Raw genomic sequence first — 18,880 nt, forward strand, 5'->3', positions numbered from 1 at the left:
GAAAATACAGGGTGCTCTTTCAGCCTATGGAACAGCAACACGAATCCTGCAGGAGAAAGTGCAGGCCGATGTCCCCCCAGAGATTCTCAATAATGTGGGTGCCCTCCATTTTAGACTTGGAAACCTAGGGGAGGCTAAGGTAGGAAAATAGAAATATTTCCTTCTTTTATACTGAATCAAGTTGAATGCACGGCTTTTTAAAAAGTGTATAAACTAAGTCTTTTAACAGTGTGATTTTTCTTTCTCATAGAAATATTTTTTGGCATCATTGGACCGTGCAAAAGCAGAAGCGGAACATGATGAGCATTACTATAACGCCATTTCCGTGACCACATCATACAACCTTGCCAGGCTATATGAGGCAATGTGTGAATTCCATGAAGCAGAAAAACTGTATAAAAACATCTTACGTGAACATCCTAATTATGTTGACTGTAAGGATTTTAAACTTCTTTATGTAATGAAATCCCTTCATTCCCACAAAAGCAGCAAAAATTTAGCCTGAAAAAAAATTTAGATTTGATAGTCAGAAATTTTTAAGGTTCTTATGTCCCCATTTCTCCAGGGCAGATTTGTGGCCTTAAAACAAAGGTGCAGCTTTACTTACATTTGTGCTATAAATAAGCAACTAAAACCAACTGGACCATATTTCAATGACTACACTATCTTCAGTGGGTCAACTACCTTTGTTAGGCTTTTAACAACTCCTTGGCATATTTGATAATGCATTTACCTTTGAAACATCCTGTTTTGATTTCATATGAACATTTTTGCAATGTTTATAGAGAAAGAGAAGTGCTTTTCCTTGAAATAATTATTACTAAAATGTCCTAATTTGAGTTTTGCAACCTATACATTGTAAAATATGGAAAGCTTTTAATTAAAAAATAATTTAGGCCTGGCATAGTGGCTCATGCCTGGAATCCCAGCACTTTGGGAGGCCAAGGCAGGGGGATCGCTTGAGTCCAGGAGTTCGAGACCACCCTAAGCAACCCCAATAGCGAGATCCTATCTTTATATTTTAAATAATAATAATTTACATAGGGTACTTAATTTTATTTGTGTGTATGAGGGTTTTGTTTTGTTTTGTACTTTCTTTAAAAAGAACCTAAAGCATGATGTTTTGACTCTAGTAAATCAGGAGCTTTTTGTGTGTGTGTGTGTGTGAGATGGAGTCTTGCTTTGTCACCCAGGCTGGAGTGCAATGTCACAGTCTAGGCTTACTGCAATCTCTGCCTCCCGGGTTGGTGCGATTCTCCTGCCTCAGCCTCCCGAGTAATTGGGATTACAGGGGCCCACCACCATGCCCGACTAATTTTTGTATTTTTAGTAGAGATGGGGTTTTGCCACATTGGTCAGGGTGGTCTCGAACTCCTGACCTCAGGTGATCTGCCCACCAAGGCCTCCCAAAGTGCTGGGATTACAGGCGTGAGCCACCGTGCCCGGCATATCAGGAGCTATTAACTTAGTGCCTGTCATGCTGTTATGGATGCAAAAGTGATTTAAAATAAGCAAGATTTCAGTTGAATGCCAGACTGAATATGAATTGATTTGATAGGCAGTAGTGAACCATTATTGGTATCTTGAGAGAAGTGACATTTCCTAGAGAAAACAACAACTTAAATTTGTGTGGCACTTCACTGTTATTTAATGGAAGAACCCCAGTTAGAGCTCAGGTCTTCTAAGTAGTAATACCTATTCATCAGACTTTCACTATTTTGCCATATTACAAGCACCTTTTTTAAAAAAAGGTAACTGACAATGGTGAGCATTGGAGAGAAATTAGAAATGGGCCAGTTCCAAGCTTTTTAAATAACTTAGCTTGAGATAAGGACTTAGACCAGGGAACTAGAATTGGGAGTGGAGTGGCAGAGGTGAGTCTTAGATTTCAGACAGTAAGTCTGGTTCGTGACAAAATTATTCTTTAACTTGTTGGATTGATGATTGATTATTGACCTTTGGGACTTTTATGTTTCTTGTATGGCTGTATTAATGAAAAAAATTTGTTTCAAAAGTACAACTTTAAAATTATGATACTTTATAGCTAATATTTGGGATATAAAAACTTTTAAATATGTTTTCAGGCTATTTGCGCCTAGGAGCCATGGCTAGAGACAAAGGAAACTTTTATGAGGCTTCAGATTGGTTTAAGGAAGCTCTTCAGATTAATCAGGTTGGTAATATTAACTCTTAGGTTTGAGAAATAATTATTTTCACTTTTCCTTCCCCATAAATCAGTTTTTCCTTTTAATCTTCCTGGTTTTGTCATCTTTTTGTTTTGTTTTGTTTTGTTTTGTTTTCATTCACTCATTAGATACTGAAGAATGTATTAGGTTGCATTATTAATCATGTTATAAATAGGGACCATGTTTTTTGTATAAATCTTTCCTATTGTCTTCCTTGTTCCTTCTTCCCTTCCCCCATCCTGTCCCTTCACTCCACTTCAACAAATGTGACCTGGCTCCTGTGTTTACTCTAGTTTACTTCACTTTCAGTTTAGTTAGTACCATATGAGAGAACTTCATAGAATCATAGTATCTTAGGATTTTGGATGGAACTATAGAGGTCATCTAAACGTTTTGAGGGCCCACAAAAAGAAATAGATTTCACATCATAGCCTAGTACACACAAATGTATATGTAGACAAACAACTGAAATGAAAGTTTCACAAATCATTATTTGCTTTTGCCAATGGACGACACACTGATATTTTTACTTTATTCCGTTCTGTTGCATTTACTATGTAGATAACTAAATACTAACTAAATTGATTTTACAACTCACTAATGGGTATCAACTCTCAGTTTGAAAACCACTGTTATGTGGGGGTCTACAACAAGAAGTGTGTATTTTCAAACAATTTTTTAATGATTTAACAATTTTTGTAAATCATTTTCAGGCTTCTGCAGCTGTAGATTCTCATTGTGAATCCCTTGCTTGCTCATGCATAAGTGTATTTGCAATACCAAATATACAGGTTTAGTATTTTTGCCTGTTAGTGATCGTTTCACATGTGTAATGTTTTGGTTGAGATTTTAAATGGTGGACGAGTACTATGGATGTGAATGTGGGGAAGTAATTTTAATATTATGTAATTGGTCACAAGGCCTAATTTGCAGTAAGTATTGCTGTTTTATTTAACAATGTCTTGTTGCTTTGTATGCATTAATGTTTGGATGTAAAGATTGTGTGTCTATCCAACAGGGAGCCACAGTATTTAAATTGACCAACCTAAAGTTACAACTACTTTGAGGTGGCCAAATGTAAACTGAAAGCCTTAATTAAAGTGGTGTAATTTTGTATAACTTAGCATCAGTAGTTCAATAAATTTGGATTGCCATGCAAAAAAAAAAAAAAAGAAAGAAAAGAAAGAAAACCACTGTCATAATATAGCTTGTAAACCTCTTCAGTAATCAGCTGTTGTGGGAAGATGATTGATCTCTCTCAAACTAAACTGCAGATTTTCCTTCTTCATATATGTATGTTTCAGGATCATCCAGATGCTTGGTCTTTGATTGGCAATCTTCATTTGGCAAAACAAGAATGGGGTCCTGGACAGAAGAAGTTTGAGAGGATATTAAAACAGCCATCCACACAGAGTGACACCTATTCTATGCTAGCCCTTGGCAACGTGTGGCTCCAAACTTTACATCAGCCCACCCGAGATCGAGAAAAGGTAATCTCTTTTTGTCCTGTTAAACAAAACTGATACTCTACTTTCTTGTTTGAATCTTTTTTAAGAGTGCTTGTTTCTATAGGAAAAGCGTCATCAAGATCGTGCTCTGGCCATCTACAAACAAGTACTCAGAAATGATGCAAAGAATCTGTATGCTGCCAATGGCATAGGTAATTATAAAACTTGAGTACCTATAACAATTTGTTTTAAATGAATACTTTCAGAGGAATGTTTGTAAATCAGAATTTTTCTTAAAATATGATCGATGTAGTTGTTTTAAAATATAATTTTAGTTGTTTTCTGGCTCCAATTAGAAAATTCTTAAGCGTGAACCTTTTTATATCTTTAGGAGCTGTTTTGGCCCACAAAGGATATTTTCGTGAAGCTCGTGATGTATTTGCCCAAGTAAGAGAGGCAACAGCAGATATTAGTGATGTGTGGTTGAACTTAGCACACATCTATGTGGAGCAAAAGCAGTACATCAGCGCCGTTCAGATGGTAATAGCTTCTCTTTCAAGATATTTTTATATCTTGTTCATTGTTGAGCAGATCTTTTCTTAGCCATTCTGGCCCTGTCATGGAACTGCATGCTATCTCTTGTGATATTGTGTCTATTTAGAGATTTATAATTATATAATGCTAAGGCCAGGCTTTGGTATCCAGATAGAGATGGGAGTCCTGGTTCCACCATTAATTACATGCCTCAGGCAAGGGACATCCCTTGTGAGCCAGTTTTCCTATCTATAAAATGGAGATAATTGTACCCTAACTTCATAGAATTGTATGAGGATCCAGTATGAAAACTACTTGGCACTAGCATGCCTAGCATATTAGTAATACCCAGTAAGTAGTAGGATTTAATATTCATTTGTATATTCAGTTTCTGAAACTGAACTGTGAGTTTCAGAAAGGTTAAATGACTTATTTAAAAGAAAACGGGCCAGGCATGGTGGCTTACACCTGTAATCCCAGCACTTTGGGAGGTCGAGGTGGTCGAGGCGGATGGATGATGAGGTCAGGAGTTCAAGACCAGCCTGGCCAACTTGGTGAAACCCTGTCTACTAAAAATACAAAAATTAGCTGGGCATGGTAGCACGTGCCTGTAATCCCAGCTACTGGGGAGAGACTGAAGCAGGAGAATTGCTTGAATCCGGGAGGCGGAGGTTGCAGTAAGCTGAGATCGTACCACTGCACTCCAGCCTGGGTGACAAAGCAAGACTCTGTCTTGGGGAAAAAAAAGAAAAAAGAAAACAGGGATAAGATTTAATGACTGTAGGATTTTTTTTAATGCTTACATTTGTTGAGTGCTTGAGTTTGAAATAAAAGTCATACTCAGCATCCATAACATTGAAAAGTAAAAAGGATCTTCGGCTCTCTGGGATATATTATGGTCAGAAAGGAAAAGCTTACAAAAAGTAGAAGAAAAGAGCAATCCAGGCTCTGAGAAGTGGTTTACCTTTTTCTAAAATGGGTGGGTTATTATCAGTATTCACAGTATTGGAACCCAGATTGTATATGGTAGCTTCAGAGGCTGTGTTTTGTGAGGTTGGCCTTCCTGATCTCCTGAATAATAATGTTGCCTTTTATAAATGCAAATTACTAGGGATATTCAGGAAAACCTGTCTTAATCATTTTCATGAAAAGGTCTTACTTATGACAAGAGGTATTCCGTGGTCAAAAAGTGCTATGTTCATGTCACAGTTAACACTAGTATTGTATTGGTTTTACCAAGAAGTTAACAATCAGAACTGTAAGACTCCTTGTGCTCATTGCCAGTAGGTGTGTTCTGCCAATTGTTAAGAAAGGTATAGACAGTAAAACCCAAAGGACACGGGTATATGACTTCTAATCAGTGGTCAATAAGCTGATTCTAGATAGTATTGCTAAAAATATGAAAAAGGCTTTACAATCTGTTTACCCCTTCTTTCAGTGTTGGTCCACATTTCAAATGGAAAGAAATCATTTCAAGCATCTAGTTTTCTAATGGTCAGATTTTATGTTATCAAAATGTATCCTGATGAATGTCAAAATCATTCCCCAAATTATTCTTTGAAATTAACCATTCAAAGGGTAAAATACCTTTTTACAGAGCTTTAAAATTGCAGTGCCATTTTGCTACAAAATCAAAATGTCATGTATTCTTTGTTGTGTTTTAATTAACTTTTTTCTTTTTTTGTAGTATGAAAACTGCCTCAGAAAGTTCTATAAGCACCAAAACACTGAAGTTGTGCTCTATTTGGCACGGGCCCTCTTCAAGTGTGGCAAGTTACAGGAATGCAAACAGACTTTGCTAAAGGTAAAAAGGAGACTATTATTCCCATCCATTTCTGTGCTACATTGTATTTTTTAATTCTTTGTTATGCATGTTCACATACCTACTACTTAATAATACTCTGCTGTCTAAAATCCTTTTCATGTCACTTGACCATATGAAATATTTATTTTTTATTCACAGGCTAGACATGTGGCACCCAGTGATACAGTTCTTATGTTTAATGTGGCCTTGGTCCTACAAAGATTAGCTACCTCTGTCCTGAAAGATGAAAAAAGTAATCTGAAGGAAGTACTTAATGCTGTGAAAGAACTGGAGCTTGCACATAGGTAAAGATTTTGTAGAAACAGCCTATTAAATGCTTTGTTTGGTCTATGACCATACCATCTTGAACGCTCCCGATTTTGTCTGAAATGCTTTATTTGTTTAAAGCCATTTGTCTCAAGCTGCTGAAAATCACTTACTTCTAAAGGTGGTCTATTGGAATCATTCCAGCAATAGTTAAGCCAATGCAGACAGCTGCTGCCACCAGGTGGTGCCAAACTATAGTCAGGATCCTGCCAGATTTGGATCTTGTAGCTCAACCTGTAGGACTGGCTGGCTAGCTTTGCAAACTTGCCATAGATTTTTCATTAATCTGACAGTAATGTGACCCAGCATTTTACACATGTGAAATTTTTTAGACACTTAACGTTGGTTTTCTATTTTACACCAATGTGTCTTTTAATGGGATGTTGATTTTCATTGAACTAGGATTCAGGTTTTACCTCTTAAATAATGCTTACTAGTTTTATTCAGTTCAGCTCAAAATTTATTTAACCATATAGTATTTATATGGTGATTCAGTGTGTGGTGAAATTAAAACCTGTTATCTCTTCAGGTTTTGTCCAACTTTATTTGTATTCTTATTTAACAATTCTTGCCTTGCCTGGTAAATTATAAGTGCTTTCATGGCCTGAGCCCCCTAACCTCCATCCTGACATATTCAGTAAATTTCATGTTTAGTAAATAGTCGTTGCTTGAATTGATTTGTGGTTATTTGTGAATTTACTGATAATATTAAATATAACTTAGACCATCTTGATGAACGTGTCTATTAAATGTAATGAGTGGCATAAATTTGTGTAAATCAGTTAATATGCAAACCTATTCTCAGATTTTGTAGAACAGATTAATTTTTTTAAGGGCTTTATTTCATTACAATCTCTTTTTTTTAAAGTAAAGTATTTTTTCATTTCATTTAGATACTTCAGTTATTTGAGTAAAGTGGGAGATAAAATGAGATTTGATTTGGCCCTTGCTGCTACAGAAGCCAGGTAATGTTACTATTTATGGAAGGTGACTTTGGGTGAGGCAGTGATATTTGCATGGGCTGGTAAAGTGACACAGTAGGGAACAGAGGTTCCTGACCTTCCACAGGTCAGTCTTTCACACTTCTCTTGGGGACTTTCTAATCTTTACCAGGATTTTTTCCTTTCAGGGAACTGGGCAAATTGCCTTAGAACAAGTACTTAAGTTGTGGGGGAAATACTTTTCTATTTTACTTATGTCAACTGTGTCAGCCTAGTCAAGATAAAATTCACGACTCTGAGTTATATGGAAAGATAATGTTGGAAATCTTTTTAGCTGTGCTTTCAGAGGACATTTATAGTTTGGAAACTTAACGTAGTTGGCAGTATTGGCTTATAATAAACTAAGTTAATTTTGCTAATTAAGACTTCATACTTTGGTATAGTGTGGGATGTGTAATGCAAAAAATAAATTATTTTTTTTGACTGGGTGCAGTGGCTCACGCCTGTAATCCCAGCACTTTGGGAGGCCGAGGTGGGCAGATCACCCGAGGTCAGGAGTTCGAGGGCAGCGTGACCAACATGGAGAAACCCCGTCTCTACTAAAAATACAAAATTAGCCAGGCGTGGTGGTGTACACCTGTAATCCCAGCTACTCAGGAGGCTGAGGTAGGAGAACCGCTTGAACCCAGGAGGCAGAGGTTGCGGTGAGCCAAGATGGCACCATTGCACTCTAGCCTGGGCAACAAGAGCAAAACTCCGTCTCAAAAAAAAAAAGAAACATTTTTTAAAAAAAAAGACTTCACATAGATCAACTAATGGTCCTGCTTCAGATTTTTTAATTTGTGTAAGGAAAATAGATGTGCTGAGTTTTTCAATATAGTAGTTGCATTCATGTTTCTCTAAACCTGGAATGTTCTAGGCAGTGTTCTGACTTACTGAGCCAGGCCCAGTACCATGTGGCCCGGGCACGCAAACAAGATGAAGAAGAGCGGGAGTTGCGGGCTAAGCAAGAGCAAGAAAAGGAACTGTTAAGGCAGAAACTTCTTAAAGAACAGGTATCTTGTATTTTCCAGTTATACTGGAATTAATTGTGTGCATGCATACACTTTGTATGTTTAAAAAAAAAAGTCCTCTGCCAGATGTGGTGGCTGATGCCTCTAATCACAACACTTTGGGAGGCTGAGGTGGGTGGAGGGCAGCTCACTTGAGGTCAGGAGTTCAACACTAGCCTGGCCAACATAGTGAAACCCTGTCTCTACTAAAAATACAAAAATTAGCCAGGAGTGGTGGCACACACCTGTAATCCCAGCTACTTGGGAAACTGAGGCAGAAGAATCATTTGAACCTAGGAGGCCAAGGTTGCTGTGAGCCAAATTGCACCACTGTACTCCAGTCCAGGCAACAGAGTGAGACTCCGTCTCAAAAAAAAAAAGAAGTCCTCTACTTAGGATGGTAGCCATTAATTTTTCATCATAAGAAAATTTTCAGTGGTGTTTCTTTTCTACCATTTTTCCTCATAGGAAGAGAAACGTCTCAGAGAAAAGGAAGAGCAAAAGAAACTTTTGGAACAGCGGGCCCAGTATGTGGAGAAGACCAAAAATATTCTTATATTTACTGGTGAGACTGAAGCAACAAAAGAGAAGAAAAGAGGTGGTGGTGGTGGACGGGTAAGATGTAATTCCTGCTAGCACGAGTGACCTCAGTCTCTGTCTTTTGACTTTGAGAAATGAGGATAATTGGTTAAATTCCTTCTGTACTTACTAGTTTTGACTTCCTCTTTTGTTAAGAGACAGTCTTCCAACACAGAGAATGATTTCAATGGTATCCAGTATTTAGCAATGCATTCCAAGGTTAGCTAAGTATATTTTACCTTGTAGTTGTCTTTTAAATAGTTGATTTTTGCAGTTTTAACTGGTTGAGACTTTCATCTCAATTAGAAGTCTTTAAAATATGGGCCTAGCCAAGAACCTTTTCCACGTGACTTAGTAAAATATCCTTCATTCGGGCCAGACACGGTGACTCATTCCTGTAATCCTAGCACTTTGGGAGGCCGAGGTGGGCAGATCACTTGAGGTTAGGAGTTTGAGACCAGCTTGACCAACATGGTCCATATCTCTACTAAAAAGTACAGAAATTAGCCAGGTATAGTGATGCATGCCTGTAATCCCAGCTACTTGGGAGGCTGAGGCACAAGAATCACTTGAACCTAAGAGGCAGAGGTTGCAGTGAGCCGAGATTGCCCCACTGCACTCCTACCTGGGCAAAAGAGTGAGACTTCATCTCAAAAAAAAAAAAAAAAAAAATCCTTCATTGTCAAATGACTGATAGGATATGGCCCCTTTCTGTACCTTAGCATTCTAACCACATTCCACCAACCAGGAAATAACTGACTGTAGGCTTGTTTGGATTTTAGCGTTCTAAAAAGGGAGGAGAGTTTGATGAATTTGTCAATGATGACACTGATGATGACCTACCTATATCCAAAAAGAAGAAGAGAAGAAAGGGTAGTGGCAGTGAACAAGAAGGTGAAGATGAGGAGGGTGGTGAGAGAAAGAAGAAAAAGAGGAGAAGGTAATGTCATCATTAATGTGTTTTAAGTAACCTCGTAAAAGTGGTGAAAGACCTTTTACCTTCTGAATCTTTTGATGTTTAGAATTTATGAACACTTGATCCAAACAGTGAAGCTTTTTGTGCCCCCACTTCCTACTTTAATTCTAAGATAGACCCCAGTACAAAATCCACTGAGTACCTGGGATTTCCATACATCTCCACAGCTTTCCTTCTAAGAGCTACAAGTTAGTCATAATTGCCTTTCTTGTGTCTCTAAATATTTATTGGAAAACATGTGATTTAGAATAAGACCTGGATTGTGTCCACACTAACTGTGCATGTGCAATCTTGGAGAAATCACTAAGCTTCAGTTTCCTCTCTGTCATTGGTAACAGCAATGCCTACCTCATAGTTTTTGCTCAATGCATAAGATGTGAATGTGTGTGAAAGCACCTGTAAAACCACTCAGTGTTCTCTGCTGTTAAGATCAAGGATGCCCTACCCATTTCTTATGTGGAGGTGCCTCCTAAGCTACTTTGTCCCTCTCTTATTGTGCTATCCTGTCCAGGAACCTCCATTCAGCTATCTTATCTAGACTGCCCTTCCCAACCCTTGGCCGACTGTATTTGGGAAAGAACCTGATAATTCATTAAGACACAGACTTGTGAAATTGAAGCTGTGGTGAGGATATTAGTAGCAGGCCTGGAATCAGTAGTTGGGAAAGAAGGAAGAGGAGGGGAAAGATGTTGAAGTCAGGAGCCTGTGTCTTTTCTCATGTTCTCTATCACTCCACCAAGTGCAAGATTCAAATGCAAATTAATGAGACCTCAGCAGTGACTAAATTAATCAGCAGACATTGCATAAATACATCGTTTTACAGATTTCTGAGCCACGTGCAGCAAGAGTAAGTTATATCTTCTGCCCTTAAGGAGTGAACAGTATGATTGAGGACAGCACCCATATAGAAGAGGATTCAGAATGAATAATAATTTAATGGCAAAGTAGTCTGCAACTTTATAGGTAGGCTCTTGACAAACTCTCTCTTGGTGTTCACTATTTAAGACTTCCGAAGGGAGAAGAAGGATCTGATGATGATGAAACAGAAAATGGACCCAAACAGAAAAAACGACGTCCACCAAGAGCAGATAAGAAAAAGGCTGTAAGTTTATAGTACTGTGTTTTTCTGTCCCCTGGTAGACATGAAAGATTGCACTAGAATACATTCTTTCCTTGCAGCTTTCTCAAGCACGAATGCTGTTTTCAAAGTTCATCAGTGGCTGTTTGATTGTATCATTGTAATGCAAACCCAATTTAACAAGATGGCCTAATGTAAGCATCTTGACAAATCTATTATGTTTGACATTCTTTAGCCCAAGCCAGAACGTCTGCCTCCATCAATGAAGGGAAAAATAAAATCCAAAGCCATAATTTCATCAAGTGATGACTCTTCGGATGAGGATAAACTTAAAATTGCTGATGAAGGGTAGGATATTTTCTCTTTGTAAATTCTTCTCATGATGTAGATAAATCAAAAGTGATTACTAATCTACCTGTCTATACTAGAAAAATATACTTTTCTTTATTTTTATTTACAAATAATAAGAGGAGTGGGGACAGACTTGAAAACTGGAGGAAATAGATAACTGGTAGTGTTGCTGTGCCGAAATGTCTTCTCCCCAGCTTCTTAGAATCTGAGAGCTGGAAGAAAGTTTAACTTGTCATTTTGTCCTACTACATCTTTTCTCTCAAAGAAGAAAACCTTTTTTGAAATCTCATTTCTTCATGGATGTTAGCTGAAATTTCCTAGATGACATCCTTCTAAATAAAATGTATCATTTTGCTGCCCTACTGTTGACACACTAAAAGTGTTACAGGTAGCCAAGTCCTGGTCATATGGAGATAGGCTATTTCTTTTTATTTATTTGTTTATTTATTTATTTATTTTTGAGATGGAATTTTGCTCTCATTGCCCAGGCTGGAGTGCAATGGCACGATCTTGGCTCACCACAACCTCCACCTCCTGGGTCCAAGTGATTCTCCTGCCTCAGCCTCCCGAGTAGCTGGGTTTACAGGCATGCGCCACCACACCTGGCTAATTTTGTATTTTTAGTAGAGACAGGGTTTCTCCATGTTGAGAGATAGCCTATTTCTTGACTGTTTCCTCCCCTGTTGTGCAGTGGTAAGTCAACAGTACCTGCTCCGTGGAGGACTTATCCTAGACTCCTTCCGCAAGACTCTTCTTTAGTTCATGGCCCACCCAGTGAAGCATAAAATCATTTGTCCTAAACTTGCCCCTCAAGCTCAAGTTGTCCCCCATTTGGATTTCTCAACCAGGTCTCTTAATACTGTACTACACTGTGTTCTTCTGTAGCCATCGTTTTCATTTATTCATTCAACAGACATTTGAACATCCAGTGTGTGATAGTCTAAGTGCTGGTAAGACAGAGAGAAAAGATAGGCCCATAAATTCTCCAAGGAATTTCTGCTTCAGGCAGTGGCGAAGAACAGATAAACCAAAACCATGTTGTAGACTGGGTGCAGTGGCTCACACCTGTAATCCCAGCACTTTGAGAGGCCAGGGTGGGTGGATCACCTGAGGCCAGGAGTTTGAGACCAGCCTGGCTAACATGGCGAAACCCCATCCCTACTAAAAGTACAAAAGTTAACCAGGCATGGTGGTGTGTGCCTGTAATCCCAGCTACTAGGGAGGTTGAGGGACAAGAATCGCTTGAAACCAGGAGGCAGAGGTTGAAGTAAGCCGTGATGGCACCACTGCACTCCAGTCTGGGCGACAGAGTGAGACTCTTGTGAAAAACAACAACAACAACAAAAAACCCACATTATAGTTGGATTAATGTTATCATGTGAATTTGCATTATTGCTCTCCAGGAACCATACCTAGTCTTGAGTTTGGGTGGTGGTAGGAGTTGTAAGAGATGTTTTTTTCTAAAAGAAAGGGTGTTTGAGTTGAGTCTTAGAAGAATTGGGATTCCTGAGGCAGAGGTTAGCATGTTGAGGAGGCTAAGGCTTCTGGTGGGGATTGGACTCATAGGGTGGTAATCTATAAAGAACCAAATTTGCAGTTCTGGCCAGGTGAGGTGGCTCACGCCTATAATCCCAGCACTTTGGGAGACTGAGGCAGGAAGATCACTTGAGGCCAGAAGTTTGAGACTAGCCTGGGCAACACAGTGAGACTCCATCACTACAGAAATTTTATAAAACAAAATAAACAAAAAAGATTTGCAGTTCCCTTTTCTCTGAAGGCACCGGCTGACACATCTGGATTGTTTTTCTGTAAAGCACTGTTTAGCCCTTGTCCCCATGGTGTTATCCAGGTCTGTTTAGAGATGTGCATGATCAGTGTAATGAAATACATGGTTTTCAAAGACTGAGCACTGTTAAATGTGTCGGCAGAAAGGTCCATTGTGAGATGCTGAGCTGCTTCCAAATCTGTACCTGAAGTCAAGGCCAAGTTTGTTTGAGCCACTTGCATCAATTAAGCTTTGTCCTGACCATCATAAAGTGTGTTTGCTTATTTGGCGAGATGGAATGGAGTGAATTGGATCCCAGGGAAGACCCACAGGTCTTTAATATGTATACAGAAAGAGAGTAATATATTTCACCTCCCTCACCGTTCCTAGACCGAACTCTGGGATTCAGTATTCCTTTACTGGAATATCTGTCATGAAAACCAGAACTAAGGAAGGTGCCAGAGAAGTGTGTCTGCTCCAAAGGAGTGGTCACAGTGGTTAAGGGAATGTTCTTTCCTCAGAGCCTCCAGGAGACCAAGACTCTGAGGGTGCTGCCACCATTCTAAGCATAAGCGTGACTTCCCCTTTCCTTTCACATATCAACTGAGAAGTAGAGGGGAGAGCTTGGGAGCAAAGGCAAATAAACCAAAGGGCCCCTTTAGCCCCAGTTCCCTATCTTGAGCAAGTCTGGTCATGGTGGAGGAGACCTAGTGCAGTAGCAAATCTTAGGACAGGAATAATGACCTCACTCTTCAGGTACCTATTAGCACCGATGGCAATAGGACAGGGAAATATCGTTTGAAACCCTTTTCTGCCTTTGGAAAAGGGTTAATTCTTCAAAGTCTTCAAACCAGTTGAGATCCTGGATTTCATCTTTGTTTCTGTTAATTTGCTTACAAAGATAAACAAATGTATCCCTTTTCATAATTTTATATATGAAATTGGGAAGTGCTTCATTCTGATTAAAAGTGCCCAGTGAATCACCATCCCGGTTTATATTTTGACTTATAGCTAAAGTGCCTTATCTTTTTTTACTTTTTAAACCTTTTTGAATTGTGAAATATATTACATTTACAGAATAGTACACAAAACAAGTATCACAAAATGATACCTGTGTAACCACTACTTAGGTCAAGAAATAGAATATTAAATGCCCTTATGTTTTAAAAGTACATTCTCTGCTTATCAAGGCCCCAGTTAGCCAGAATCCTCAGCTTCTAACCAATGATCATCTTTGCCAGACATCCCAGGAACAGCAACAGCAACAGTGACTCAGACGAGGACGAACAGCGAAAGAAACATGCCTCATCAGAGAGTGATTCTGATGAGAACCAGAACAAGTCTGGCAGCGAGGCCGGCAGTCCCCGGAGGCCACGAAGACAGCGGTCAGATCAGGACTCAGACAGTGACCAGCCATCCAGAAAGAGAAGGCCCTCTGGTTCTGAGCAGTCTGACAATGAATCTGTGCAGTCAGGGAGAAGCCACTCAGGAGTTTCTGAGAACGACTCTTGCCCAGCTTCTCCAAGTGCCGAATCAGACCACGAATCAGAGAGAGGATCTGATAATGAGGGTTCTGGCCAAGGCTCTGGAAATGAATCGGAACCAGAGGGATCCAACAATGAGGCCTCAGATAGAGGCTCAGAACATGGGTCAGATGATAGTGACTAGGTTTCATTTCATCAATAAGCTTCATCTCTGGAGGAAACTTTTTTAATATATGAAAGCTGTGATAAAAATGTTTCAGATGTTTAGTCAATTGTGAAATTTTTCTTAAGGCAATTTTCTTTTCTATCAGTTTGTATATTACTAAGCCCCAAGAGACATTTCCTGTGCTAGAGTCCAATATTTGAGTCTCTTGTACAAATGAGACTATTCTTTGTGGTACAATTCCACCTATCATATGTGAAAACTGCAGTAAAAATAAACCCAGATGCTAAATCATTCCTACAAAGGTTTGACTGAAACTGTGGCAGATGGCTCATCTTCTTTATATGTTAAGCAGCATACTCTTTTGATTTTTATTGCAATCTTTTACCAAGTGGTGCACAAACTTGGTATTGATGTCTTTATTCCATTTTGAGTGTAGACTGAGAATGTTTTATTTTCTGAAGGCAGAGATATCTACTGTATAATTGCACCAAAGTACATTTGAAAGGAAGGTTTTCAATAGTATAATACTGCAGCGATGTAGATAAAATCACAAATATATAATTTGTTAGGTTGAATAAGGTGTGGAAAATGCTTTTCTGTTAGTAGAATGCAAAAACCTACCTAAGCCACGTAATAAATTCTTTTACCAACTTTTATGGGTAATTTTGTGTCTTTTTTGTTTTGATATATTTGTGCATGGCAGTTTAGCAGAAATTATGCAAATATTTGAAAAATCCTACATTAAGCCTCAAGACTTTTATAATTCTTACAGATTTGTGGAGTGTTTATTTTAAAGGTGCAAGAAAACAAAGGTACCAGCATGTATTTTTATTTTCAGTAATTCAGTAATTAACAAGAGTAACATTTTTATGTAGCAGTTTGTAAGAGCTTTAATTATTGTAGTCAACAAGTATTATTAAATGTGCTATATTAGCCATTGAGGTGAGAATGCAGAGATAAAGTTCCCTTCTTGTCTTTAGAAATTGAATAAAGATAAATTTATTGCCCGTGTGACGTGAGAAATAGGGTAATGATGTTTGCACAGGTTGTGGGAGCAAAAAGGAGGTTGGAGGAAGCAGTGAAGACAAGGTTTCTTGAAGGACAGGAGTCCTGAGATGACTCAGCCTGAGCCAGGGCTCCTGCCTGTACCTCAGGATCAGTCTCCCATTTCTTAGTGGAGTTGGTGTCAGTAGGAGCAGGCAGCATAGATAATGGGCCTAGTGCAGTGGCTTGTGCCTGTAATCCCACCATTTTGGGAGGCTGAGGCAGGAAGATTGCTTGAGGCCAGGAGTTTGAGACCCTCCCTGAGCAACCTAGCAAGGCCCAATCTCTACAGAAAAATTTAAAAATTAGCCAGGCGCTGTGGTATGCACCTATAGTCCCAGCTACTTGGGAGGCTGAGGCAAGAGGACTGCTTGAGCCCAGGAGTTCTAGGTTACAGTGAACCATGATTGTACCATTGCACTCAGCCTGAGTAACAGAGCTGAGAGCAGAGATACTGGAACCCAGGAGTCCAGGACTGGAATCTCACTTCATGACACTAACCAGCCATGTGACTTTGGGCAAGTTACTTTCCCTAGATAGGCCACATGCCTCATCTAAATCAAACCATTTCTCCACTGTTAATCTTGAAAGCCTCAGTTCAGTGTCACAATTAGAGAATAAGACTTGCATTGTCTTTGATGTTCATTTGGAACTAGACCAAGCACCACAATTAGAGCTATTTAATTAAACAATAAATTTTGTTGAAATTTACACAAGAAAAAACATTATTCTGAATCCGAAGCTTTAAACTCCTTCCCCACTGAAATTACTTAACAGTCTTTTTAAGCAGACTATCCCATTATAGCAAAAGACTATATACCCAACTCAGGAATGTTGTGAGGATGATGAGTTAAGGTAGGTTAAATGATGAATGCACTGTAAATTCCCAATAAAATTATGCATGTGATTGAATTGGCTCTGAATATTTGGCACTGTTCATCAAGCTTGGCTCGTTTAGCCTAAGTGGGGACTAGGTCAGTTACTCTTTCACAGGTCATCCTTTAAAAAATTCTTCCTAGTTCCCTTTGAGAAAAATATTTTGAATCTCCAGGAAATGTGATTTTCCTGGAGCTTTTAAAGTATCCCTTGTTTTGGTTCCACTAATGAACAATTTCCATCCCTGGGAGTGTAATTAGCCAAAACAGGCAAGAAAGACCTTTTAAGGGATAATAATATCATCTCCTCAAACTGGAATTTGGAGCCTATGATCAGTGCAGCTTTTGTCACAGGGGTAGTTTCTGATGCTCTGGTCTTTTGGGTGTGTTAGGAAGTATGGGTTGGTGGCAGCGCTTCCTGTAATGGCATTATGGGCCCAGGAAAGGGTATGTGCTACAGGCAAATCAAATACGTCTAGACTGCAGTGCATCCTCCAATTTGGGCCCGAGCAAATCAGACTGCAGCTAGAGGCAGAGATTCTCACTTTGGATCAGCCCCTATGATAGGAAGGCTGCCCTGGCTCCTAGTTTGACTTTGACACTCACTTGATGTGACAAAATGCTTCACTTTTCAGCCTCAGTATCCCTATCTATAAAATAGGTTGTTTATGATCCTTTTAACATTCTGGGGGCTTTCTCAATTATTTTATTCATTTATTTATTTATTTATTTTTGAGACAGAGTCTTGCTCTGATGCCAGGCTGGAGTGCAGTGGTATGAGCTTGGCTCCCTGCAACCTCCACCTAACTGGGTTCAAGCGATTCTCCTGCCTTAGCCTCCCAAGTAGCTGGGATTACAGGCGCTGGTCACCACGCCTAGCTAATTTCTGTATTTTTAATAGAGACAGGGTTTCGCCATGCAGGCCAGGCTGGTTTTGAACTCCTGACCTCAGGCGATCCGCCCAGCTCAGCCTCCCAAAGTGCCGGGGTTACAGATGTGAGCCACCGCGCCCAGCCCAAATAATTTTAAATACAGTGTCTCTACCTCAACTGCATTATTCACTTGAGGTGTTTCTAGTAATTGAAAATCTTTTCTGCTATTTTAAGCCTAATTTCTTATAGACACCAGGCTGGTCTCAAACTCCCAACCCCAAGTGATCCGCCCACCTCGGCCTCCCAAAGTGCTGAGATTATAGGCATGAGCCACCGCACCCAGCAAAAACAATTAAAAATATATATATATAAAGAAGTATATTTATTTGGCTCTTGTCTTTTGCTGTTTTTTTGTTTTGTCTTTGTTTTTGTTTTTGTTTTTTTGAGACAGAGTCTCACTCTGTCGCCCAGGCTGGAGTGCAGTGGCACAATCTTGGCTCACCAACCTCCACTCCCAGGTTAAAGCGATTCTCCTGCCTCAGCCTTCTGAGTAGCTGGGACTACAGGCATATGCCACCATGCCCAGCTAATTTGTGTATTTTTAGTAGAGACGGGGTTTCGCCATGTTGGCCAGGCTGGCCTTGAACTCCTGACCTCATGTGATCCTCATGTGAAGCCTCGGCTTCCCAAAGTACTGGGATTACAGGCGTGAGCCACTGTGACTGTCCCCTTTTGCTGTTATTTATTCTGCTTTACAGTAGAAGTATTTTGATAACATTTTTTTTTTCATTTTAAATACAGTGAGTTCTGGAAAATATCTCAATTTTTGTGCATATGCTTTGATATAGCTGATCAATTCTGGGTTGCCACTACTCTAATACTCTGGAGGGCAAGTATATTTGTTCACGAAGTCCACAGCTAAATAGTGAAGAGAACACTTATTAGCAAGGCATGTGGGGCTGGCTTCTCAGGTGTCTTCTGCAAAAGTCACTCAAGTTGTGAATTTACCTTCTTTTTAATTCTGTTTCCTAAACAGACCTCAATCCCGTGGGTTCGTTCCCCAGAGTGTTTTCCAGGACATGCTAGTTCCAAAAGATACTCCTTAAAAAAGAGTTCTATAGTCAAGTTAGTTATGAAAATGCTATAACAATTAGGAAGTTTTGGTGACAATTCACAGAAAAAGCTGTTTCAAACTGATTTAGCAAGAAGGAAAGGCCAGACACGGTGGTTCACGCCTGTAATCCCAGCACTTTGAGAGGCTGAGGTGGGTGGATCACCTGAGCTCAGGAGTTCGAGACCAGCCTGGCCAACATAGTGAAACCCCATCTCTACTAAAAATACAAAAATTAGCAGAGTGTGGTGGTGCACACCTGTAATCCCAGGTACTCAGGAGGCTGA

At 39.5% G+C, this 18,880-nt stretch overlaps 1 protein-coding gene across 1 annotated transcript in view; it reads left to right on the forward strand.

Annotated features, from left to right (window-relative positions):
- CTR9 (CTR9 component of Paf1/RNA polymerase II complex) overlaps positions 1-15,347 on the forward strand; it is a 28,826-nt gene extending 13,479 nt beyond the window's left edge. The window contains exons 11-25 of the mRNA XM_017847954.1: positions 11-139; positions 251-434; positions 2,085-2,173; positions 3,491-3,676; positions 3,759-3,846; positions 4,026-4,174; positions 5,856-5,972; positions 6,132-6,277; positions 7,193-7,264; positions 8,160-8,295; positions 8,761-8,907; positions 9,654-9,811; positions 10,853-10,949; positions 11,161-11,273; positions 14,283-15,347. Coding sequence (XP_017703443.1) covers positions 11-139; positions 251-434; positions 2,085-2,173; positions 3,491-3,676; positions 3,759-3,846; positions 4,026-4,174; positions 5,856-5,972; positions 6,132-6,277; positions 7,193-7,264; positions 8,160-8,295; positions 8,761-8,907; positions 9,654-9,811; positions 10,853-10,949; positions 11,161-11,273; positions 14,283-14,709 — 2,238 coding nt within the window. The 3' untranslated portion in view covers positions 14,710-15,347. The remainder of the gene's footprint in view (positions 1-10; positions 140-250; positions 435-2,084; positions 2,174-3,490; positions 3,677-3,758; positions 3,847-4,025; positions 4,175-5,855; positions 5,973-6,131; positions 6,278-7,192; positions 7,265-8,159; positions 8,296-8,760; positions 8,908-9,653; positions 9,812-10,852; positions 10,950-11,160; positions 11,274-14,282) is intronic.
- The last annotated feature ends 3,533 nt before the right edge of the window (positions 15,348-18,880 follow it).

Source organism: Rhinopithecus bieti, unplaced genomic scaffold (assembly GCF_001698545.2).
Source record: "Rhinopithecus bieti isolate Rb0 unplaced genomic scaffold, ASM169854v2 scaffold_30862, whole genome shotgun sequence".
NCBI classification, from domain to species: Eukaryota; Metazoa; Chordata; class Mammalia; order Primates; family Cercopithecidae; genus Rhinopithecus; species Rhinopithecus bieti.